Raw genomic sequence first — 25,006 nt, forward strand, 5'->3', positions numbered from 1 at the left:
CGGGGCATTTTCCAGTGGGAAGAGACGGCGTCTGCCTGAGGAATGCTGTCTGTAGGCTCTGGCTAAACTCTGATCTCCTGCTATTCTCAGACCATGGCACCCCACCTCTTGCCCTGTCCCTGCTGGGATAACCCATTCCCACAAGATGCTGGGGCTGATGCTGCCGAACAGCAGCCTCCTTTGTAGCACCATCTTACCCCAATTCGCCACGAGGACGTGCAGATCGTTGCCCAGAGGGGCAGCTCTGAGGACAGGACAGGACAGCTTCCCTATTCCCTATTCCCTCACACTGCCCTGCCCTTCCCTACGGCCCACTGAGGGGAAGTTCCCCCAAAACTGGCCCGGTGCCCCCCGTTACCAATTGCACGTATCACCTATGGGTAAGACCAACTCCCGCTCCTGCCGTTCCTTCAGCAGCCAGGAGGGGCGATGCGGTAGCGGAGCAGCCAGCGGGGTCCCGCAGGCGACAACAGCCGCCCCCCGACACCTCGCTCCCCGCCCTGCCCCACCCATGGCCTCCGCGCCTCTACCCGCCCGCGCCCAGCAACACGAGCCGCACGTGGTAGCCAGCCAATGGGGACGCAGCTTGCGCCCGGCGGCGGCCAATGGGAGAGAGAGAAAAACGCGGGCTGCGGCCGCAGGCGGGTAAGGGAGTAGGGGAGGGGGAGTGGGGCGCGTGGGGGAGGGTGGTGCGCATGAGCGGGCGGCGGGGACTACAGCTCCCATCGTGCCTTGCGCTTGGCGGGCGCGGCAGGGCACGCCGGGGGCTGTAGTCCTGGCGGCGCCGCGTCGGGCCGCCTCGCTCGTGGAGCGGTGGGCGGGCAGAGGCGGCAACGCCGCTGGGACCGATGGCGGCGGCGACGGAACGGACGGACGAGCTGGTGCGCGAGTATCTGCTGTTCCGCGGCTTCACCGCCGCCCTGAAGCAGCTGGACGCGGAGATCAAGGCGGACCGGGAGAAGGGCTTCCGGGTGAGCGGGGGCCGCGGCCCCTTCACTGCGGGGCGGTGGGCAGGCCGCGGGGCGGCGGGGCTCCGGGGGCAGCTCCCCTGTGGCGGCGCCGGGGCCTGTGTCCCCTCCGAGGGGGGGGCTGGAGCCGGGGCCGCGGGGAAGTCGCCGCGTGGTCCTCTGAGGGCGGAGGGCTGCCGTTAGGGGATCTTGGCGCCCATCCCTCTGATAGATGGCGGTCAGGATGACAGCTGTAAGAAGCGGCGGCGCGTCTTCCTCTTTCCGTGCTGCCGTCTTGTTGGTTAAACACGGTTCTTCCCTTTCGTCCGAAAATAACGCTGTTTTCCGAGTAAGCCCTTTGGTGACCGCAGCATCCCCCTGCGCTCACAGGTGGATAAGATCGTGGAGCAGCTGCAGCAGTACGTGCAGAGCTATGAGCTGGCCGCGCTGCGGGACTACTGGGGTTATCTGGACCGCCGCCTCTTCAGCCGGCTGGAAGACATGTACCGACCGACGGTGAACAAGCTGAAAACCAGCCTGTATCGATACTACCTCGTCCATACTGTGCAGGTGGGAGTGGCTGAGCGGGCAGCAGTACTGCATAGAAGGGGCCTCATTGCAGCTTCAAGGGGTGAAGGAGCAGGATTGTTGTTCCTGCTGGCAGGACTCAGCCAGTCCTTATGTGAAGTGAAGCTCCTGAAGGATCTAAGAGTGGGAGGGTCTCAAAGAAAAGATGGTAGAGTTGGAGTTTAGTTGATAAAAGAGCGATAAATGAGCTTCAAATTTGGACAAGGTGATGTGGGAGAGAAAGCAAAACTTTTTTTCCCACTCTGAAGAGAACAGAAAGCAGTGAGCTTAAGTTGGAGCAGAAATATCTCAGTGATGCCTTAAGCAGGGTAGACAGGCACCTGTCAAGGGTGTTCCATTTCTTAATTCTTATGAGTTCTTTTGCCCTGAGCTTGATTTGAAATGTGAATATAACAAATAATGCATAAGTTTTTTCAGGCTGCTTCTGTGGTAGAACCATTCAATTAGAAGTATACTTCAGTAACATATGTGAATGTGCATCTTATGTAAGTATGCAGAGTGCACTGGTTTAGCTGGCAATTGTGTGAAGAGTTGTCTTGATTCAGTTCCCCAGCCTTTAAACAAGGCTGCAGTCAGTAGGAAGAAGATTCGATTTATATGCATATCTGGGAGCTTCTCCCCGTGTATCTGTGATTCTTTTGTTCCCAGATGAATCTTAATTCTAACCACTCGTTCTCTTGGGTAGCGAAGTAGTTTCCACTGCATTCATCATGCAGACAATATTCCAAGAACCTGTGGGGTGGTTTGGCTGGAAGTGTGAGATCTGCTCCTGTTGTGTTTCAGACCGGCCGCAATGACAAGGCGCAGGAGTTCTTCCTCAAGCAGGCCTCTGAGCTACAGAACCAGGCAGAGTGGAAGGATTGGTTTGTCCTGCCTTTCCTCCCTGCCCCGGACTCCAACCCCACCTTTGCCACCTATTTTTCACGCCAGTGGGCAGATACGTTTATTGTGTCTCTGCACAACTTTCTGAGTGTCTTATTTCAGTGCATGCATATCCTTTTTTTGGTAACTAATGGTTAAATCTCTCTTGCCCTAGTGTTATGCCTACTGTTCTTAGTGCCAAGAGTACAGTGTTACAGAACCTGTTGCTTTCAGGTAATTTCAGGGTCAGGCCCTAATAGGAAGCTGCTGTTTACCAGAGGATGTTAGAATAGTTATTATTCAATTATCTAATGACAGGTTATGTTCCCTGGGCACAAATGATTGTATAGTTGCTGCTAACACTGAACTCATCCGTTTGCTTCTGACTAGAGTAGCAGTCAGAAATCTTGTTATTTGGCATACTGCAAAACAGGCGTGCAACCTTGGGTCCAGAACTGTCTCCTGTTAGACCACTGTCTGGGTGCATCCGTTCACAGTGGTATGTACTGATAGCTCAATATTGTTACCACTCTTCTGGCCTCAAATACTTCTCTATGATGATATGGATCAGGTACCTTTGCTGTCTTTAAGGCAAATAGGCAGTGAGGGTTAGCTGTTAAGCTTGTTGGAATCAAGGCAAGTTGTTGCCTTGAGTTTTTCTTTAACATTCCACACCAGTGCCAGTCATTCTGAACTTTGAAGCTGAATGTCACAGGAGCAGTTTAATACAAGAAGAAAATGAATCCCTGCGGCATAAGGTCAGAATTGAAGTTGCTCTTTGTTTGCTGACTGTTTAAGGCTATGCATGTTGTGATATTGGGTTTGTGTGTCCAAGCAATTTGTATCTCTTCAATTTAATGCAGTTATTCCAAGGCAGATTCTTGTACAAATGCTTTATTTTTGTTAATCTTTCAACTGCCTCCAGCAAGCTTAGGGCAGTGGTCATACGATGACTGGTATCATGTCTGTGTAGGACATTACTGTGCCTCTGCTGGAGGTGACTGTCATTCTCCCTGTGCTGTCTGCAGGGTACAGATACTGTGCATATGCCTTTTCTGCTACACTGGCAATTCTGACAAGCTGAAAGTAGTGCAAGGTGACGTGCTTGTGTGGCTGATTTTATGCTGAAACCTATGGAGAGTATTCATGGTCACCTCCAAAATTTAGCTGACAGTGCAGTGAAGAGTGGCAGTACCCTGCAGTGAGGAGGCAGAAGCTGTTCCTGTTAAAATAGCCACTTTACCATGGTCAAAGTGCCCATAAAATAATCTAGGTGAACTAATGCAAATGTGAGTATCCATTTCCCATTTCTAGACATTACAGTAAGCTGCTAGAAACACTGATTAGCTCCAGCAAAATGTCCCCCAGCTCTGTCTTATTTTGATATTACCATTTCTAGATGATTAGAGAGAAGATGTAGAAGTATAATCTCCTGTTAGAGAGATTCAATAAATGTACAGTTTGACCTGAACAGGGTGGGAAGCTGGATTTCAGGGTAGCCTGATGGCATTGGCCTCAGTGCACCCAGGCATCTTGCTGAGCCTGGGCTGTGGAAAGGAGATTATCTTCTAGGCTTGGTGCCCGCACATGCTCACCACCATTCATTTACAGGGCCTTGGCCTTGAGCTGCCTGTGTGCAGTGACACCGTTAATGTCAGTACAGCGACAGCCCAAGGAGAGGAGTGGAGGATTTTAAGCAGGCTTCAGTTCCATATCTGTAAAGTACTGTTGTTTTGACAACTTGGAGTGGTGTGATGCTCATCTGGTCACAGCAACTTTCTTCCCTCCATCACCATCTAGGGCCCTTGAAATTAAAACAGTGAATGACTTCAGCCTGTGGGAAAGAGTTGAATCCTGGCATAACTTCTTTCTTATTTTCTGCTCTTGCAGCTATTTGCTTTGCAGGCAGAATCCTCCCGCATGAAGAAAGAGGAACTGGAAGTGGAAGAAGCAGTTGTACATCACAAGCTGCCTGCGTATGTGGCCAACATGGATCGGCTTGGAGACTCTGAGCTGTGAGTGCCTGCAGGGGAGGATGGGTCCTGCTGCTTTTATATGGCTGAGGGAGGCTCTAGGAATGTAATTTCCTTGTTCACTGGAGAAAATTTCTGCTATGATGCCTATTTCCCACCTTTTGAGAGAGATTCTTGCTGATTACTGGGAGCTGAAGCATGCATAGAAGTGACTCTGCTTTGGTCTCAGCATTACACCGGGGCATTCTGGGCGGTCAGGGCATTGGTAGCAGTGCAATACCCTGAAGCAGTGCTCAGGTAGAATGGATTGTCTCTTATCTCTTATTTTATTTAGTGGCTGTGAGTGCTTTGTGTTGTTCTTAATTGCTGTTCCCGCATCAGGTAGCGGGGTCACTGGGGTCATTGTTCCACAGAGACGGGCTTTCTTGCTTTTGCCAAGTCAAAAGAGAGTGAGCTGCTATTCTGTGAGGCTCAGTTATACATGGGTTTCCTCATAAATCTGCAGTTTAACCTGGTGATCAAATTACGCTGTTGACAGTAACAAATAGAAGTTCTAGCAGAGGTCACATGTTAAAATCGTAGTATAAAATTTCTGTTTGAAGTTCTGCAGGCAATGCTTCTGTTCTTGATAACTGCTCTGCACAGGACAAGTTGCAGAGTTTAATTTGAGATATCCTTGGCCTAGCTATGAAAAGCCCTGATGTTCATTTGCACATGTGGGAGAGAGTGATGCAAGGGATGAACTAATAGAATCGCCATATTCTTGACCATCTCTATTAGAAAAACTTACTTTAAAAGTGGTCTTTCTTGTGTGCACAACTCTTATGTTTGCACCACATAACTTGCTGCGTATCTAAGGCTGCTGAATGAAACCCTGTATATTGCCTCAGAGAGGTCTGCTTTCAACTTGAATTGGAAGTCCAGGCTGAAGAATTTATTTGAAAAGATGTATTCTTGCATTTCTCTTGGGTTCTTTCTATACTTAACCCCGAGTGGAAGAAGTAGGTGTTTAGGGTGACTATACATGCGATTTATCAACAGCTGGTCCCACTATCTCTGTGACACTATCAAGAAGTGAGTGTTGGTTCCAGTGATTTATAATCATCTGCTTCAAGCACTAACACAGCATGTTTCTGAAGCAGTTTTTTAGTGTACGGTGCTCCATGAGCTTGGGAAGGAAGATGTGTCCTCCAGAGGTTGAAGCAGCAGGCACTGTTCTTGTTGGGTCATCTCTGATCAGGTTGTCTGTCTGCTCTTCCACGTCCTGTTTATTATTTCTTTTTAATTTTGTTCAGTGATATGACCTGCAGCCAGAGAAGTACTGCACATTCTCTTCAGTCTCGAGGAGGCTTTCTCTCCTCTCTTCTCTCCCAGAGTAAAAAGGGTCCTGTCAGACCAGCTCAGCCAAGTGGGGCTTCTCCAACACAGGCTGGCAGCATGCTGCTAGTGAAGAAGGAACCAGCAAATCACCAGGTGATTCTCAACTTCATTCATTGAAAGGTGCTCAGTAACCAAGGAGTTAACTTGCAGCACAGCACTGCTCCAAGCTTTTGCTTTCACTTGGAGGAGGGGGAGGGAAAGAAATGTTCTTTCTTGCTCATGTACGCTGGGTGTGAATGCAGTACAAGAAGAGCTGAAGGTCAAAGCCCTTATGGATGTTTAGGTTGTTTTTATATTTTTCTTTTGCCTCCTCTTTTGCTTTCTTCTGCAGCCCTGTGCAAGTAAAACTTTGCCAATTCATTCCTCTGCCTTCCAGAGTGCCAAAGGAAAAGAGGGAACAGCAAGCAGTAAGGATGGGAAGAGCCACTTTAGTGGGTTAGTAGCAGGCGAGTCGAGCTCCCTGCAGCAGCGTCAGAAGCGTTTGCAAGAGCATGGGAAAGAAAGGAGAGAGCTGCTATCAAAAGGGACCTCTCAGGTACTGGACAACACTGGGCAGTGGAGGGCTGGCTTTTCTGTTGTTAAATTATGCTAGATGGGATGACAAACACAAATGTTCTGATTAAGCTTCTGGTTTGCTGCTCAAATCAGCTGTATCAAAGGTTAACCTCTGTAATTAATCAACTCCTTATGCTCTCAGGTTATTTCTTTGTCCCTAGGTGAGACTCAGTGCTGATGTTTCAAATAGAGTTGCTGTTTGTCATGATGTCAACAGCCTTGTGTTCAAGTACTTTCTTTTATAATCCCCTTAGTGGCAGTGAACATGGTTCTTCCATCCCTCAGAAGCGTGCAGTTGTAAGGTGATTTGAATGCTTAATGTTTAAATAAATAGATGAAAAATGCTGTTCCAAGCAATCATGCAGAGCAGGTTTCTGAATCTTTCTGTCAGCTACGTTCTCATGCTGATTTGTGCATGTTCTGTGCGGACAGCAAACAAGTTACAAGCTTTCCGGGATAGAGGTGGAAATGTATCCCCACACAAAACTGCAACATGAAGGATGTTATGCTTTCTAATATAATGATCAAGGGCACGGAGCACCTGTTACCAGGAAAGGCTGATCAACCTGGGTCTGTTCAGCCTCGAGGAAAAAGAGATTCAGAGGGGATTTGATCAGTGTCTATAAATGTGTGGTGTGGGAGGCAAAGGGATGAGGCCAGATTCTTTTTGGCGGTGTGTGGCGATAGGACAAGGGGAAATGGCCATAAACTGAAGCATAGGAAGTTCTGCACGAATGTGTGCAAGAACTTCTTAACGGTGAGGGTGCTGGAGTGCTGGAACAGGCTGCCCAGGGAGGTTGTGGAGTCCCTTTCTCTGGAGGTGTTAAAGACCAGGGTGGATACCTACCTCTGCAGTCTGGTCCAGGAAGCCTGCTTTGGCAGGGGTTTTGACTCTGATCTCTAGAGGTCCCTTCCAGCCTTTGTGATAATAAAATTGTGTCTGAAGTTTAAAATGCTGAAGGTCAGTGGACTGCTGCTGTTCAGCTGCACGTTGTCTGGCTTTCAGCAGCCATCTGGGTTTTGAAACTGCACCGAAGAAACAACGGCAGCATCTCAGCCATGTTCGTATTGGCTTTTTAAGCAAGTTCCCTGGGGGAGAAGCAGTGCTGAGGGACTATCACTTATCAGCTGATATATGTGGCTGTTCTGTATGGGGAACACTGCCTTGGAGAGCTGTTATTCCATCAGTGTTCCAGGCTGAGAGAGAACTTTGTTCTTCGTGACTTATCTAAAAGCCTTTATTAAATACTAGTCTGAACATTGCAGACCCCCACTACCCAACAAGTACCCTTTGACATCCTTCTTGCTGTGATGCTCCAGGTTAAGGCAGCAGTTTCTTGCCTTTGCAGAAGTTGTGTCTGGTCCTCTTGGCAAAGCTGATGCTGTTTAGCTTACTGCCATATTCAGTGCATATGAACAAAAAGGAAGCTGAAAGGCTGCACTGTTTTTGTGACTTGAGTGCCATTCATTGCTAGTTATCTCCCCTCGTTTGACTATCACAGAGCGAGGTATTATTGGATTTGTTTCCTAGTCTTTTCCAGTTTTGTGAATTCAGATGACTTAACTATGCAGTGTTTGACCTTTTGTGCAAGGTATGTCACTATTAAAATATCCTTGACTTATTTATAAGGAACAGAAATCCATTACCATGCAGATTCATCAGGCATTTTTATCTGCAGAGATAATGGCGTAGATGAGGGTTGTTTGCAGATTTTCTTTTTACTGGCCCATGCTCTGTGTCCCCTCCTAGTGACTGAGCTGCTTTCAGAGACTTGTGTGTGCCACAAGTGGATCTCTTGTCTCTCTTACATACCTTCAGGTCCTAAAAATCCAGTTGTTCTAACACTGTCTGTCCCATCAAAGAGATTTTGAGCTTCTGGACTTGTGTTTTGACTCTACAGTTGTCATTAGTTGGCTGCATTGATTGCCATATTATGCACAGACTACATATCTGACAGACAGCCACAGGCCATCTACTGTGGCTTACCATCCTCTAAGAGCTTTTGTGAGGATTGAAAATCATAAGTAGTTCTTGCATTAGGGCAGTGTAGGTTAATGTTTGATTGCAAAGCTGTGCTTGAATGGTGTCAAATGAGCCTCTGGTATCAGCTGAAGTCTGCTAAACAGAGACACTGCAGTTCATTTGGTCCTTATAGGAAAATGCATGACTGGGTATGTTGTCGGGGTGGATAAGAGACTCCACAACCAAGGAGGCCATATTGAATGTGACAGTTGTGCAGTTTGCTATCCCTGTGCTCAGGAAGAAGGCCCCTTGGCAGAGAAGGAGTTGAGCTGGCAGTGCTTCAGTTTCAGTATAGCAGCTGCTTTGTTCTTTCTCCCAATGGGCAGTGCAGCTGAAAAGCTTGACCTGGAGATGCTGCCTCCTTTCACATGGGATTTCTTCCTACAGGTTCAGAGTGCTGAGAAGAAAACAGATATTAGTGCATCTGAGCCAGAGCCGTGCTTAGAGCCACAAGCTGACCAAGCAGAGACTTCAACCAAGATACCTGCCAGCAGTACGGAGTCTGTTGGGGTCCGGCAAGAGCAGCCTTTCATTGTCCTGAGCCAGGAGGAGTATGGGGAGCACCACTCATCTATTATGTACTGCAGGTAAGAGGCTGGCAGAAGAGGGCTCTTTCCTAGAAACCTCTCCAGAGGACCAGCCATGTTTGGCCTCTTTCTGCATTGAGAATGGACAAAGATTTATGTGATAGGGGAATGTCAGCTGGTAGGAAATGCCCTGTGAAAGTGCATCTGTGGTGCTTAAGGGCATTATGCTTTGCCTGTGGAGCTTGAGTGCTTGTTGAATTGATTGTGGACTAAATGAGTAACAGTGCATTCCTGCAATGGGATTTGGAGCACGTGTGGCGGGATGAGAAAAGATTAATGGAATATTTACTTACATCTGAGAACTTCAGGGAGAAAATTATCCAATCTGTTTCTTTTTGCACATAGGGTTGATTGTTCTGGACGGAGGGTGGCCAGCTTGGATGTGGATGGTGTCATCAAAGTGTGGTCTTTTAACCCCATAATGCAAACTAAAGCTTCATCTATTTCCAAGTCTCCGCTCCTGTCTCTAGAATGGGCAACCAAGCGTGATCGGCTGGTGAGTAGCCCGTGTATATTGAGACTTGAGAGTCTCAGCTGATGATTTGGAGCTCTGTTGTTATGTTTCACATTACCTTCTAGGTGGCAGCACTGCAGATAAAATCAACAGAGCAGTTAGTTTCCACTTGAGGGAGAATTGTAGCCTGTAGGGTCTAATAAAACCCAGTGAGTGAGGTGTGTGCTTTGTGTATTGAGCATGAAATTCACTGCTACTTGCCCTGAAACATAACTTTCTGAGCTGCAGGATAAAGGGCATCTCCTTTGAGGCTGTCACTTCTAAAGACAGGCAGAGGCACAGAAGCCCATGAAAGACCTGCAGCAGGGTGCTGTGGAGCTTCACTCACACCCTGAGCCAGAAACAGGAGAGAACAAGGGTGTGGTGGTGACATCCTGGCTTGTGCAGGTGTGAAAATAGCTCCATGGCCACTTTTACACTGGTGCCTTCCGCAGCTAGGGGTCAGTACTTGCATAAAGACTTGACTGCTTGATAAGTATCGTAACAGTTTAAATGTTTCTTTCCCATAGCATTTTCCCTCTAATTCTGTTACTAGAGAGGACTCTTAAATTATGTCATGTTGGTGCAGTCACTAATATTTCTTCTGCTTTGTGGATTTTTTCCTTCTAAAGAAAGGTTCGTCCTGAAATATGTAGGGATGCAGCAGCAATTCAGGGTCTGCACTGAGAAGGCTTTTGCTTGCTTCATTTTCCTTGATAGTACATCCCTCCATTACTTCATTTTTCAATTATAGCACGACTGGGAAAACATGTATGAGCCCCTCTGAATAATTTAATTCTTCCCTGGGTGAAAGGCTGTGTTTTCTCGGCTTTCTCTTCCAATCAGGTTGTGGATTGTGTGTTACAGTTCCGTTGCTCCTCTAGATGTTGAGATTCCATGTGGAATTTGCATCTTAGAATATTGAACCATGTTCCAGAAAGTGGCTTGTACTTCATCTCTGTGCTTATCAGGCCTTTTTCTCACAATGCCTGGAAAGGAAAGCAGTGTTTTTACTCTACTTCCTCTGGCTTTACACTTGTCTTACTCAGCAGGATATGCACAGAAAGATAGGCTGCACCTGCAGGAGTTATGTATAATCAGAATGCATGAATTAGGGGAAGAGAAGTATTACTGTAATGGTGTTGACAGTTGTTGCATGGCATTGTTGTACGCTTTCCTCACACTCCTTCATCTTGCCTTTGTTTCAAGCTACTGCTTGGCAGTGGAGTTGGGACAGTTCGTCTTTATGACACAGAAGCAAAGAAGAATCTCTGTGAAATCAGCATTGATGAAGACATGCCCAGGTAACTCTCAAATGCTTATTTGTCTTTGTTTCTATATATGTATACACAGGCATGTGTACACATACATGCACTTGTGTACGTGTGTGTGTGTTTGTGTACACATGTATATTCATGTACATATATCTTGCTAGTTTTGACTGTACAAAGATATTGCAACTGCAGTACCACATAGCCTTTGTGCAGAAGGCAGTCCCAGTCTGAGCAGAGTGAAACTGATTAGATTAGATAGGCTCACAGTTTACCTAAGTACATGAATCATGCCCTCCTTTACAGTGCATCTGAGATGGAGGATCTGTCTTCCATGGTCTCCGTGGCAGAACGAGGAGCTGAGTGGTCTTCTGAGGTGGTTGCTGGAAAGAGGCATTTCACACTCTCTGCTGTGTTTCAGAATCCTGTCGCTTGCCTGCAGTCCAAGTGGTGCTTCCTTTGTCTGTTCTGCAGCAGCTCAAAGCCCCATCTCCCACATGGACTTCTCAGTAATCACCTCTGGGGGCAAAAGCATGAACCAGGTTCCTGGGAAGCTGTTGCTATGGGACACTAAAACAATGAAGCAGCAGGTACTTGCTGGGTTCCTCTCCTTTCTAGGTCTGCTTGCTGAGAATGAGTATCTCCTGTTCTAATGTGTAGGCTTCCTTTCTAAATTACTCTGACTTTCATTGTGGTGTGAGCATGGTGAGCTTTAGTTGTTCATCTAGCATGCTCCAGGACTGCTGTAGAGACCAGCTGCCATACAACTGGAACTGGTCTGTCTTCAGAGCTCTTCTAGCCGTGTATTCGAGTGTCTCTCAAGCTGGTTGTTGTTGCTTTTTTTTTTAAGTTAAGAGTTGCTTTCAGAGTATTAATTGTACATCATCTTTGTTGTTGCAGTTTAGGTGGATCAGATTCTGGCAGTGAATTCTGGTCCCATAGCCTTTGACCTATGCTTTCCCTGATGCATGGGAGAATGCAACAAAGGTGCACTAGTGTCTGCCAGAAGCTGGTTTTGCAGCTTTAAGGACATTATCAAGGTAGTTACATTTTGACTGAGGTAAAATGTTGGTCAGGCATCACAGTTGAATGCAGCTGCCAGCCCTGGAGTCTGTGGTCATGAAAGGCATAAGAGTTCAAATTGCAGGAGCTCTTGTTATTTAATACCATTTTCCTTCCCTCCTCTGGAGGATAGCTGCTTAGCATTTCAGATCCATTAGGGGCTTCTAGGCATTAACACAGTCTTTCCCTTCTAGCTGCAGTTCTCCCTGGAGCCTGAGCCTATTGCTATTAACTGCACAGCCTTCAACCACAACGGCAACCTGCTGGTCACAGGGGCTGCAGATGGGATTGTTCGTCTCTTTGGTATGTTGGAACTGAATGGTGAGGCGGTCCCTCAATGTCACTTGCTGGCTGCCAAAGCTCCAACATCCTTCCCCTTCCTGGAGGGTGACAATAGTGCAGTGTGACCAAATGCCAAGCTGGCAGCTGTTTTCTGTCCTCCACAACCACTCAGGAGTATATTGACAAGCTTTCCCTTGGTGTTGTTGTGTGAAAGCCCTGGTGGTGCTGCTGGATTTGTTTCTTGCCTGCTGAGGGGAGTAAAGCTGACTTGCTCTTGAGTCGTGTCATGTTGGCTGTACCAAAGGCTGTTCTGAAAGGATTACTGTTTGAAGGCAAAGACTTTACACAGGTTTTTCTTTACTGGACAATTTCAGTTTCTCAGATTCTAGTCTCTTAAGCTTACCCTTGTGATGAAGGCAGCTGGAGCCTTCCTCCTTTGTGAAGAAGGATCTACTTTTGCCACAGTGGCTGAGCTGTGAGGGCTTCATAACCCATCTAGGTGTGAGGACGGAGGTAACAGCAGCTGTGAGAGTGAGCAGGATAGCAAGGGCTAGAGGAGAATAAAGATGACAGTGTGTCTTTGGTACAGAATGAGTGTGGTTAATACTGAGCTCTAAAGTTGGAGGGGGCAGTGGCCAGTTATAGATAGTGACTCTGTGCTCATTGCAATTGAAAGCCACTGACAGGATGCTCAGGCTGGATTGTGCTCCCACTGGCTGGAATATATGGCTGAGATAGTGTTCTTATTAATGTAAATGGTCTCTCCTCACCCCAGTTCTTTGTGAGTTCTGGGGATGTTTCAGTACTGGTTTTTCCCTCAGATATGCAGCAGCATGAATGTGCCATGAGCTGGAAGGCACATGATGGGGAGGTCTACTCCGTTGAGTTCAGCTATGACGAGAACACAGTCTACAGCATAGGCGAGGATGGCAAGGTAAGCTCTGGGTGACTTCCATTGGACAGCTGGTGGAAAGATTCCTTTGTGAGTCCTCTCCTTTTGGTGTTTTTATTGTTATCCATGCCATATGAATCTGCAGGCTGGTAATTGTATTCTTACATGCACGGCACCACCCAGCTGCATTTATTCTCTGTAGAGATGGTGTCCAGAAAGCCTATCAGCAGCTAAAGATGCTTTGGACCTTGTATGCAAACCCTGCTCTTGGTGAAACATTTCCTTCTTAGGGAATCCAGGCAAAGATGACCTTTCTGTGCTCCTGAAATCACCATGTTTGAGATCTGAGACTTCCTGAAGAGAAGATCCTTGATAACTTAGCATGAACTTCCTTGCAAATAGCTCTCAATTGCTTCTAATAAATGCTTCAATTTCTGTAGTTCTCAAGTCTCTAGCGATAGAGGTTTGGCTCAGGCCGGAGAGGTTCTCTAGTGACATGGGTCCTTGGCTGTTGAAAGTTGAGTGAAATCCCAACAGGATCCTGCCTGCAGTGTGGCAGTGCTCATATGCAGCAGTACTTAGGAAATGGCATGTGTATGTGTGCTTGGGTGGTAGGCACGCTTGCTGCCCTTGCAGGCCATGTTTTGTAAATATAGTCACTTAGAAGAGCTGTGGAAACGCTGTTTTCTGGTTGTGTGAGATATTCCCCTCTCTTAAAAATGGTGGATGGCCCCTCTATATTCATCCCAGTCAATTTAACTGTGGGCTTTTATTTTCTATTCTAGTTTATTCAGTGGAACATCCACAAAAGTGGCTTGAAGATCTCAGAGTATGCTCTTCCCAGTGAAGCTACAGGTCCCTTCGTGCTGTCTGGATACAGTGGATACAAACAAGTCCAGTTCCCACGAGGAAGGCTTTTTGCCTTTGACTCTGAGGGGAACTATATGCTGACATGTTCTTCTACTGGGGGAGTCATTTTTAAGGTAAGTCCACAAAATGATGAGAAACTCCCTTTTGTATCCATACAAACATTTGTAACAAGGCTGCAACTTGCTCACCTCTGTTTTGTGTGAAACTTGCTGTTTGGTATGATGTGTGGTCTATACTGTGTGCATTTGGCACAGTGTGCTGTTTAAGCAAGTGTTTGAGCTCCAAGAGTGATCATTACATGTCAGTTTAAATAGAATTTGTACTTAGCAGCTGGAACATTCAGAGCAGCATTAACATGAGCTATGGCTTAAACTTGTATGTTCCTCACAGCTGTGCTCTTAGCCTGTCTTGTTCAGTTACTACAGCTTAGCTGATGTCAGAAGCTGAGCTGTTTGAATATCATGTGCTTCTGTCTTGACATGGAAAACTTAATTCCTCATGTGTTCTACATAAATATAAACATACACAATTAAACTGGAAAAAAATATGCTGATAGGGATATGGAATATATAGCAGGCTTTGCGTTCTCCTGTGGATACACTGCCCCTGCTGCTGCAGCTTGCCTCATTAAATTCTTATACTTTTCTTGTTGTAGTTGAATGGTGAGGACAAGGTCCTGGAAAGCTGCCTTTCACTGGGAGGACACCGAGCTCCTGTTGTCACAGTAGACTGGAGCACAGCCATGGACTGTGGGACCTGCCTCACTGCCTCTATGGATGGGAAGATTAAGTTAACAACCTTACTGGCTCAAAAGTCTTAATTGGAGCTGTGTTGAAGGAAGAGAACAGCAGAATTGGGGAAAACAAACAAACAAGTGTTAACTCCACAGGAACAAACTGCATGGGAAGGAAGGCATACCGCAATCACTCTTTTTGTTTTAGCTTTTGCCTCTTGGCAGATGTTAAATGCACATGCCAAACCACTGCAAGAGAATGCCGATCTGGGACTGTTTCAGTGGCAGCAGTGAAAAACAGAACTTCACTGACCGCTCATGGCAAAGCTGGGCTCTTTCTTTTAGAGGGGTCTCAAAGCAGCATGTGGTTAGGAGGCTGCTGGGATCGTGTCAGGGGCTGTGCAAAAGGTGAAGCTAGAGAAGGCATACATGAGGCAGCACTGTGTGTGGTGATGTGGATGGCTCAAACTGGAAAAGCCAGTGCAGAACCAGAGTATTATTTGGGTTTAATATTTTTTTGTGTGTGCGTTTTGTGTTGTTTTTCATAAAAAGAAAATACTCCCTTGCATTTGATTTCTGTGCTCTGTTCATCTATTGCTGCAAAATGTGAAGGATGGCTGGGGCAGATATGACAAGAACGGGCTCCTGCGTGGAGAAAAACTGCTTTGTTTTCACCAGGTGCTTCCTGCACTGACAGTCTCTCAGTGGGGGCTACCAGTACCAGTCATCCAGGAGCAAAAATAGCTGCATTGCTTGGATGTATTGTGTTCTTTTGGCAATATCTGCTAGGAATTGCAGGAGGGAACCTGAGTCAGACCTCTTGCAATGCTTGCATTAGGGATCAGAAACCACATAATGCCTGATGTTCTGGTTCAGCGCATCCAGTCGATGCTGCTGGAGTGTTGATAAATAGCTGGTCTATCAACCAAATGGGGGATGTGCTGACCTGCAGAAAGGAGCTGAGTGCAGATGGCTGCTCTGCTGGGAGGGTGGCAGGGCATGGCTTCTGGGTTGAGAAGGTGATATCAGTGTGATCTGTTAAAAAAAGATGCACTTCTAATCTCTGTTTGTGAAGTCAGAGTATCTTTGTGCAGCGGAGTAGGTAAGTGAGAGATGTTCCATTGGAGGTGTCTGGAAATAAAAGCCGCTTGGCTGAGTGCCCTCACTTTCTTTGAACTCTGTCAGAAGCCCTGTCAGGATCCAGCCCGAGGCTGAGGTGCTCAGTATCACCCCATATGGGGCGGGGGATATTAGAGGAGTAGACTTTCTTACCTTTGTTTTGCTGGGGAACTGAGGGGATGGGGACTACAGCCAGCTTTCTAGACCAGGAAATAATGCCAGCAGCCTTTTCTAAAGGCAGGAAACTCAGTGGAAGGTAAGGGCGAGAAGTTTCCTGCCTAGCCTTGTGGTGGTCAGGGCAGGGATGAGGCATTCCCTATGTGCAGCGGTAGCCAGAAAAAGACCCTTCAGCCCGCTGGCGGTGCGTAGCGCGAGGCGGGCCGGGAGGGGACAGCCGCGAGACGTGCTGCGGCGCGCAAGATGGCGGCTGCACACAAGATGGCGGCGACGAAGCGACGGCGGCTGCTGCCCGCTTGGATGGGGGCTGTGGGGGAAGGCGAGCGGCGGAAGGGGTTGCCGGACCGGGTCCGGCGGCGACGGCAGAAAACGGCGGCGGAGCACAGGTAATGCTGCCGGGCGGGGAGAGGGTCGGTGAGGCCGGAGCGCTCCCCGCTATAAGCTGTCTCTTTGCTATGCCCAGGGCAGCGACTGTGTACTGCATGAACGAGGCGGAGCTGGTGGACGTGGCGCTGAGCGTGCTGGCTGAGGTGAGCCCGCGGCTTCCCTTCACCCCGAGCACACCGACCTCGCCTTGGCTGCGGCCCGCAGGGCAGCCCTTTGGCGTTGCCTTGTGTGGGAACGGCTGATGGTCCTTGTGTCAGAGCTTGCAGTGCGAGGGAGCTGAGGAGAAGGCCTGCAGCGGGAGTCAAGAGGAGCAGGACCTCGAGCAAGTGGAACAGGAGCTCCAGGCAGCACCGAGCCAGGCTCCGGGAGGCACGGCAAGCGTGGAGGAGGGCAGTGACCACAGCCAGAGCCCTCCATCTCCTTCTGGTGCCAGCAAGGATGCAGAGAAGGCTGGCCTTGATGATTCTGAGGATGATGCTCTGAAATATGTCAGGGAGATCTTCTTCACTTAGCATTGCCTCTACCACAGCTGTGCAGGCAAGGACAGGGTTCGGAGGGCACAGCCCATCCAGAAGGAGAAGGTTGGGTGCCCTCAGAGAGGGCATTCCTGAATCATGTATCAGGCAGTGTCCTGCTGGTCTCCCTTACCCCATATCTTGTTGCTGGGACACTACAAACCCTCACAAGCACAGGAATGCAGTTACTGTGCAAACTCAAGAGTGGTGATGCATGCTGGACACTAAGCGGAGCCTAAGCTGAGTCCCAGCTCATCGTGAGCTCCAAGCTTGTGTTGGATAGGGCTGAACACAGGGCAGTAAATAAGGGGTTGCATACTTGCTGTGGGCATGAACTGCCTGTCAGCTTAGCTGTGGACCTGCAGCCCACCCATGACTGGGATGCCTGTGATGGCACCTGCTGGAAGAGTCAAGGTTCAGCTGTGGTGAGAACATCCCAAGGAAGATCGGTACCAGCAAGGTGGTTAACAGGATATGGGTAAGAGTGATAACTCGTGCACCCACGTTACTTGGAATAAAGCCTTGAAGATACAATTTTTTTTTTTGTAAGTACCTGCTTAGCTTCAGTAGAGAAGCACTAAATAAACTTTTTTTTTTTTTCTTGTTTTTACATGGCTTCCAATTTCAAAACCCAAGAGAAGCTCCCAGGGAGCTGTGGAAGAGAATCTAGGAAAAGAAAACAAAGAGGCTGATAAAAAGAAATATTTATATATTTACAGAGACGGAAAAGGAAAATAACAGTAATGATAGTAAGGTGTATTTACAAAGCAAGGGATGTGCAGTGCAATTCTTTGCTTCCTGGTGACCACTGCCCAGGTAGTCCCCAAGCAGTAGCTGTCCCCCTGGCCACTCCCTGCTGCTGTTGCGTGTTGTCATACATATCACTGCCTGAACATCTCAGAGTTGCTGAGGTTTTGAAGTTCCCTTGGGCTAAGTATAGGTGAAACAGCAAATTATCAGTTAAGTAGTTCTTTATATCCCACTGCAATACATAGCACAAGATACAAAGTACTTCAACGTCTGCGTGTCCTCCAATTTAGCTGAAGGTTGTAGCCACACTGTCCTTATCACACTGGTCACGTAGGCATCTTTTGCAGCAGGGAGACTTGCACGAGGTGTGTGGGACAGTCTGTGCTCTGATGCTACACCCTCTTTGGCAAGCCTCTTTCCTTAGTTCTGGCTGCAAAATATGCATGTGATTTCCACTCATGCAGCTAAGCAATGCACCCATATTTGAGAAAGTGAAACGTTTTTAGAGGTTTTCCACAGTACTTTATAGTATGGGATATCCCTTTGATCAGTTTAGGGCAGCTCTCCTGGTTCTGTCCACTGCCAGCTCTGTGTGTCTCCTCAGTCCCCTTGCTGGCAGGGCAGTACAAGAAGCTGATAAACTGAAACATCTTTAGCTCACAACACTGCTCAGCATCAACTGAAACACTGGTGTGTCAATCAAAATTGATTTTATCCTGAAGCCAAAACATGGCATCGTAGCAGATACAATGAAGAAAATAACTAGCTGAAACCAGGACACTGGATGTGAGCACCTGGACTAAGGATCCTGCCAATGATTAAAGCTGTAGCACGATTACTGTTCTAAATCACAACATCCTGCACCTTCATTTTCAGATTTTAATGGCCAAGGCCTCCTCAGTGAAAGGGCTTTGACACGGGTTCATGTTCTTGGCCCAGATGGCGTACATAGTGACAGTGAGAATCTGGAGCAGAATCAGAGCCATAGTCCCAACCAGTGCCAGAAAGCCCCCAGTGAGATCGGAGGGGTTAATCCATGGTGAGGTTTGGAGGAGAAATATACCCAAGCCTCCAGATAGGAGTAACATTTTGGTGATGAGTATGATGAGCAATGCCCTCCAGCCCTTTACCTTGTCTGTGCACATCACATTTGCAAGGAAAAGGGGGTAGAAGAAGCAGATGATTGAGCAGATGTAGACACAAACCCTGGCCAGTGCTATTCCTAGCCAGCTGATACCCATGGCCTGCAGATGGCTGACTTCCAGGCACTGCAGCTTCCCGGATGTCTCATTCCACAGGCAGAAGTTGTAAAAGCCAATGCGTTTTTTGGGGAGGTCAACCAGGTTCCCTGCTTCCACCAGCAGTGCGTAGATCATCAGTCCCAAGGTCCCGACAATCTCCAGGACGGTAAGTGCACAGAACAGGTGCCCCATGTACCTCCTACACAGCAGAGCCATTCCATGGCCCACATGCTCTCTTGATACCATGGTGAAGCCCGCTGTGGAGCCACGTGCTGCAAAACATGAAAGGGAAGGACCCTGTGGTTATAGTGCATGGTACCTTTCCAAAGAGAGCTCTGAGCCTGTCACAGAGAACCTAGCACTCCCTCTGCATGTGGAGCACAAGTATTTCTGCCCTGCTCTGGTTGTGCTTCCCAATGTGTTAGAGGGGATGGGAGATGAGACCAGTGTGGTTCCCATATCTGCACACATGCCCCTTGCACCATGGCCTCACACTGAACAAGACAGGAATGTGTCAGCAGGCTAGAGAAGCACTATAGCTCAGTAAGGAGGGGGTTAACAGCTATCCTGGGAAAATTCTTATTTAGTTCTGGACAGACGAGGACATCCCTTGTGATCTTTGGACGGCTGAGCAGAATGCAGGCATGAAAGAGTCTGAAGTGCAGCTTTACCCCCAGCCCCCACAGCCCTGGTACACCTGGTGCCACCAGTGCCCCATTTTTCCACATGCCCCCAAGGTCCCTGCATCCCCTTGAAGACCTGAGTACAGCAGGGCCAGTCACCCTCACCCCTGAACCCGAGGAAGGCAAGAATGATGCACCTCTGCCCTGGTTGCCTGAGGAGCAATGCCCACACAGGTGGGCAGCTGTGACATCACCAAGGGGCACCCCCAGACCCAGCTGCCCACCCGCACCTGCTGGGGCCCAGGGAGGTGGGTGCAACAGACAGACCTCAAGCCGCTGTCCTCCTCTGTCCTCTGGCTGGTAAATGCAACTGCCTGCTGCTCTCCTAGAAGTGCAGTCTGTCCTGCAGCTGCTGCTTCACGCTGAAAAACAGGGAAATGGCATCAGGAACGGGCATCACTGGCTGCAGAAGCAGACAGCATTGCAGTACCGGCCACCTTGGTCTGTACAGAAGCACCAACACGGGGTAAGGAGCTCAAGACCTTGGCTTCATGCTAGGCTCTGCAAATAACCTCTTTCTTGCATTTGCCAAGCATGGTCTCTGCTATGAATCATTTACCAGTTCCATCAAGAAGCTCACAGCGTGGTCCTGTTATCTCCTCTGTCAACTGTGCTATGGTACATCATCCAGAGGGCCCACAGCCAACCTTCCCATGCTGTGCTTGTGTGAATTCCCTCCCCACGGACACTTATGGATTTGGTGCAGTCTCTCTGTTTTTCAGAGTTTTCAGAGCACCTGGAAAGACTCTGCTTGCACCTCTGCCAAGTGCCTGGCAGCACTGCTTGTGACTTGAGGTCTTTCAGCATCCCCCTCCCCCCCACCCACATGTTTGAGAGAGGGACACCTACACTAAATGTGTACAGAGATAAAAAAAAAAAATCATGGGATCATTGAATAATTTGAGTTGGAAGGCATCTTTAAAGGTCATCTAGTCCAACTCCTCTGCAATGAACAGGGACACTATGGCTACATCAAGTTGCCCAGGGTCTGATCCAGCTTAATTCCATTTCAGACTTCTCTCCCCCAGCTACAGCTATAGCCAGGAGGAGCACTCACAGCACAAAGAGAGTCACAGGATCCAAACAGCTCTTCCCCAGGTCAGCACCTCACTTCTTATGGCCTCCCTTGGAGCTCTTCACGGTGAGCTTTTGGAGATGCTGGGAGGCCGCACAGAGGATTCCTGCTGTTCTGAACCTACCACAAAGACACAAATGACCATAAACACTTGAGCTGGAAGGGACCATCTGATCCTCCTTTCTGCAATGAACTGGGACACCTACAGCTTGATCAGGGTGCTCAGAGTCTGGCCCAGGACCAGGATGATGTACAGAAAGAGTAAAATTTCATCAGAAGTATATGACGAACCCCTTAATAACTCACTAAGAATGGCAACCGCTGCCATTGAACCAGACAGATGCATTAGTCTCACAAAAACAAGGTCAAATATCCCACTACTTTTATGGTTTTGTTACTCTTTTTATGTTTCAACAAGAAAATGTGAAAAAAAAAACCCACAAAAAACCTTACATACATTTATTGTGTTTACTATTTTATATGTGGCTCAAGACAAGTCCTCTCCACACAGTGCAGCCCCAAGGCTGGACATCCACGCTCTACATGGATGTCCTAAGGAAGGTAGGTTTATAGAAGCATGGAGTTTCTGCTTAATCATCCTATGTCATCTTCTATTCTCCCACTCCCAAACAAACAAACAAACAAGCCGACCAGGAGTTAGAAGTTGTGGTATCACATTTGCCACGCAAGAAAGCAAATTTAGATGCTTAGTATGCTCATGGAAAGGTATTGCAGAGGTAGAGGAGAGCCAGTTCAGGGTGCCCATGCTGCAGGTATGATGCCTGTATTGGTTATTAATATACAGATGGTAACAAATGTACAGAAGGTATAAGTGAATATAAGTAAAGGAAAACTCACCAATGGTGGTGCCTTGGCTGAAGAAGCTGGGGCAGTCCTCACTGGTGAGCAATCTCCAAGAGATATTGCTTCAGTGGGAGTCAGCCCTTAAATGAGGTCTTGGAAGGGGTGGAGTCGAGCTCCACCCCTTCTGGGAGCACAGCTACATCACTCTCACCTGTGCTCCCACAGCTGACCCCATACTTGCCTCAGCTGATTAATCAGAGGTTCAGGCTGTGATTACCAATCTCCCATACAGATGCCACTTGGAAGCCCCGGACCCTGTCCTCTCCTTTCCTTGCAGACTCACATGTCTCAGGACCTATTTGTCCTTTTCCAGCAGTGCAGCCCCACTCCCTCCTCGGGCAGATCTAGCTCTGCAGCCTCCCACTGTGCACAGATCTGCCTGTGCCAGTGCCCTGTGCTAGCTGGGGCAGAGTGCATGACCGGGTGAAGACACATAGCCTGGATATGAAGCCAAGGCCTGGCAGCCCACCAGCAGCACTGTTGGTGAGCCTGCAGCCCGGTCCCAGCTGCCTTGGAGGCAGCCTGGCAGAGAAGCTGGGATAAACAGGAAAGAGCTGTCATCCACATACAGCTGGGGCCTTTCACGGACAGCCCCTTTGCCTCCCAGACCATGACTTTTGAACAGGAGAGACTCTACACACAGCAGTGCAAGAAAGCAACCCCTGTGTAGCCAGCCTCCAACTGGCTCTGCTGCCATGCCTCAGGGTTTGATGCTGCTGGAGCTCCGTGCCTCAGCTCTGTGTGTTGTGCCCCAGAGCTGCCTGGGGCATCTGTGCAACACAGGGCTCATTGGGATGCTGGTATCGGGGTGGCACATGCCTTCCCAATCTCTGTTTGCAGGCAGGGAGCACCTTCCCCGCAGTGAGCTGCAGGTGGACAGGGAGCAGGAAAGGACGCATGCAGCTCTGACCAGGTCTGGCTTTGTGGCTGGGGGAGCCTCCAGTGATCCCCATGTAGGGGCACACAGCTGTGCAGAGCCTAGAAGCAAGAAGCTGGCACTCCCTCGCAGCTGGGGAAGAAGGGAGAACCTGCTTTCTCTTCAATATTAGCACCTGACAGCACTCCTTGTTACCCTGGCAGCTCCCCCCATTGCCATTGTAGGAGTGGGGGACACCGCTGGAGGATACTTACAGGTTGCCCATCAGGATGAGTGCAGAGCTGAAACAAGCTGCAGAGCAGATCCTGCCTGTGGTTGCTGCCAGGTCCTGTGCTATCTGAGCTCTGACGTACAAGCCCTGTTACACAAGGCTTTATGCCTTCTGCTTTCTGTTTTGGTTTAGAGGGTTCTGGGATCCTGATGCTGTGCTCCTCCCAGATACTGCGTTATTAAAAAACATGTGAGAGGAAAGAACTCAAGCTGAGCTGCCACTATCTCAGCTGGGTGGAGAGTTGCACTTTCTTTTCCTGGCCCTGCCAACTGTTGTGTATAACTGACTGTGTAATGGGAATTGTGCTGCTAAAGTGGCTTGGGCAGCTGTGGGGGGTGATTGGAGTTTGCTTCACTGGAATAATTCTGTAGACATGACCATATGTAGCTGCAGTGTGGGTGCTGTGAAGCTGACAGTTGCATCACCAGTCCTCTTGTGTTCCTGAGTTCCTGGTGAGTCACTGCAAGCATAGCAGAAGTTGGCAAGAAAAGATCTGGGTTTTTAACCCTCCACCTAAAGCTGCCCATTCAGCACCTGTGTGCAAAAACACTACCTTTTCTCACACCCGATTTCTGATCCCTTTTCCTATTTGTGCTTCTGTCAGCTGCTGTTCTGCACTCTGCCCCCCTAGCTAACATTGTCTCTGCCAGCTGCAGTTTGCAGTTGTCATGTTGGTGTTAAGGAGCTGGATCAAGGAGGTTCAGATCACAAGTGGATTGGGCAAGGATTTTGGTGAGGGAGATCAGAGGGAAAGGGCTTGCAGCAAATAACCTCAATCAGGCTGCAGCTGCTGAGCTGACTGTGGTGAATGGCTTGGCTGCAAAGGGAAGCCTTGGAGGTGAGCATGGCCATCATCTAAGCATTGTGGTTGCCAGCTGGGGGATTGAGGAATGGGCAGAGACTGCTGAGGTGAGACCTCAGTTCCAGTGAGGACACATGTGCTGGCAGGAGGCAAATCAATGCTCTCAAGCAGGGCACCACACCATTCAGCCTCATGCCACATTTCAGCCTTTCAGGAAGAAAAAAGATGTATGGTCTGGGTCAGGTGGTCAACCAGCTCCTTTGCTGCTGTCAGTACCCAGAGTACCTCACACTGTATTGGGGTCCTGTTGGCTGGAGCAGTCAGGATGACTGCCACAGTGGGCTTGCTTTCTCAGCTAACCAGGCCATGCTTATCATGTCACAGCACTTCTCCTGGAACCACCGTCCTCCAGGGGTGGCTGATGCTCTCCCCATCTTTTGCACCTCAGCCCTCATGAGTGTGAAACCTGGCCATGCAGCCTGGTTTTGGTCTTTGCATATGTCTCTGTCTGGCCTTCTCTGCACTGCTCAGGTTAATAAATCCAGCATTTGGGAATGTTACCCTTGGAGCATGGCATGTTTCTGGCCCTAACTGGTTTCCAGACTGTGCATTGATGACAGATGATTCCTCAGTGATCCCTGAGGAGTTTTCCCTTTTCCCCTGCAAGCCTTGGACTCTGGTGCTTGCAATGCCTCCTGGGATCCCAAGGCAGCCAGCAGGGAGAGGTCCAGTCAGCCTCTGTCTCAAGACTTGCCCATAGTCCTAGCTGACCTAGAATTATAAAATCATAGAATATCTCGATTTGGATGGGACCAATAGTGATCTCTGTGTCCAATGCCTGGCTCCACACCCAAAAATAAGACCATATGTCTGAGAGTGTTCAGGCTCTTCTTCACCTTATTCTGGAGGTCACCTTCCACACCTTCAGCTGCCTTTCTGGCAGGTAGTTTCCTTTCCTTCTCCTTCCAGACCTTCAGACAGTGGAAGATGATGCATCGAGGCTGTGCAGGTTGCAATATATCCTGTCATCGTTGTCCTGTGGGCATCTTACAGGTGTCCCCTGGCTACCTCTTTGGCTCCGTACACACAAATTCTGATTGTTGTAAGAACTAACATTTCTACAAATCTTTGTATGCGTGTCCTTAAGATAAAGCAAATCTGTACTTTAAGTCAGGATGGTCATCCTTGGGTTCATGAAAGGCAGGTCATGCTTGACTAACCTGATCTCCTTTTATAACTGAGTGACCTGCTTGGTGGATGAGGGAAAGGCAGTTGGTGTAGTCTATTTAGACTTCTTCAAAGCTGCTAACACCATCTCCATTAGTATTCTCCTGGAGAAGCTGCAGCCTGTGGCCTGGGCTGGTACATCCTTTATTGGTACATTCTGACTGGATGGCCGGGCCCAGAGAGTAGTGGTGAATGGAATTAAATGCAGTTGGTGAATGGTCATGAATGGTGTTCCCCAGGGGTCAGTTCTGGGGCCTGTCCTGTTCAGTATTTTTAGCGATGACCTGGACAAGGGAATTGAGCGCACCCTCAGTAAGTTTGCAGATGACATCAATTTTGGAGGACGTGCAGATCTGCGTGAAGATATGAAGGCCCTTCAGAGGGCTCTGGACAGGCTGAGGCCAATGGGATGAAGTTCAACAAGACCAAGTGCCGGTCCCGCGCTTAGGCCACAACTAACCCAGTCAATGCTACAGGCTTGGGGAAAAGGGCTGGAAGACT

At 48.6% G+C, this 25,006-nt stretch overlaps 3 protein-coding genes across 6 annotated transcripts; 2 read left to right on the forward strand and 1 right to left on the reverse strand.

Moving 5' to 3' along the window:
• The first annotated feature begins 714 nt into the window (after positions 1 to 714).
• WDR91 (WD repeat domain 91) lies at positions 715 to 15,085 on the forward strand. Of its 2 annotated transcripts, none has more exons than XM_072357105.1 (15): positions 715 to 971; positions 1,338 to 1,517; positions 2,319 to 2,526; positions 3,072 to 3,154; positions 4,287 to 4,411; positions 5,665 to 5,842; positions 6,126 to 6,284; positions 8,715 to 8,914; positions 9,260 to 9,410; positions 10,617 to 10,711; positions 11,100 to 11,268; positions 11,935 to 12,043; positions 12,844 to 12,956; positions 13,700 to 13,897; positions 14,440 to 15,085. In XM_072357105.1, the coding sequence occupies exons 1-15, from the start codon at positions 849 to 851 to the stop codon at positions 14,602 to 14,604; spliced, it is 2,256 nt and encodes a 751-aa protein (XP_072213206.1). In that variant the 5' UTR covers positions 715 to 848; the 3' UTR covers positions 14,605 to 15,085. The 2 variants fall into 2 exon arrangements, with proteins under 2 accessions (XP_072213206.1, XP_072213197.1); XM_072357096.1 differs by having other exon boundaries at positions 2,319 to 2,525; positions 3,071 to 3,154; positions 6,081 to 6,284.
• Positions 15,086 to 16,040: 955 nt separating this feature from the next.
• Positions 16,041 to 17,315, forward strand: CYREN (cell cycle regulator of NHEJ). The gene is made up of 3 exons (XM_072342672.1): positions 16,041 to 16,199; positions 16,277 to 16,343; positions 16,458 to 17,315. The coding sequence occupies exons 1-3, from the start codon at positions 16,057 to 16,059 to the stop codon at positions 16,710 to 16,712; spliced, it is 465 nt and encodes a 154-aa protein (XP_072198773.1). The 5' UTR covers positions 16,041 to 16,056; the 3' UTR covers positions 16,713 to 17,315.
• A 94-nt stretch (positions 17,316 to 17,409) lies between these two features.
• TMEM140 (transmembrane protein 140) lies at positions 17,410 to 22,566 on the reverse strand. 3 transcript variants are annotated; one of them, XR_011904445.1, is made up of 4 exons: positions 22,460 to 22,566; positions 20,447 to 20,584; positions 19,657 to 19,751; positions 17,410 to 18,978 (listed from the first exon to the last, which is right to left on the reverse strand). XR_011904445.1 is itself a non-coding variant. In XM_072342645.1 (3 exons), exon 3 carries the CDS (start codon positions 18,950 to 18,952, stop codon positions 18,338 to 18,340), a length of 615 nt encoding a protein of 204 aa, XP_072198746.1. In that variant the 5' UTR covers positions 18,953 to 18,978; positions 19,657 to 19,751; positions 22,460 to 22,561; the 3' UTR covers positions 18,204 to 18,337. The 3 variants fall into 3 exon arrangements, 2 of the variants coding, with proteins under 2 accessions (XP_072198746.1, XP_072198756.1); XM_072342645.1 differs by lacking the exon at positions 20,447 to 20,584 and having other exon boundaries at positions 18,204 to 18,978; positions 22,460 to 22,561; XM_072342655.1 differs by lacking the exon at positions 22,460 to 22,566 and having other exon boundaries at positions 18,204 to 18,978; positions 20,447 to 20,576.
• Positions 22,567 to 25,006: the final 2,440 nt, after the last annotated feature.

Source organism: Excalfactoria chinensis, chromosome 1, assembly GCF_039878825.1.
Source record: "Excalfactoria chinensis isolate bCotChi1 chromosome 1, bCotChi1.hap2, whole genome shotgun sequence".
Taxonomy (NCBI): domain Eukaryota; kingdom Metazoa; phylum Chordata; class Aves; order Galliformes; family Phasianidae; genus Excalfactoria; species Excalfactoria chinensis.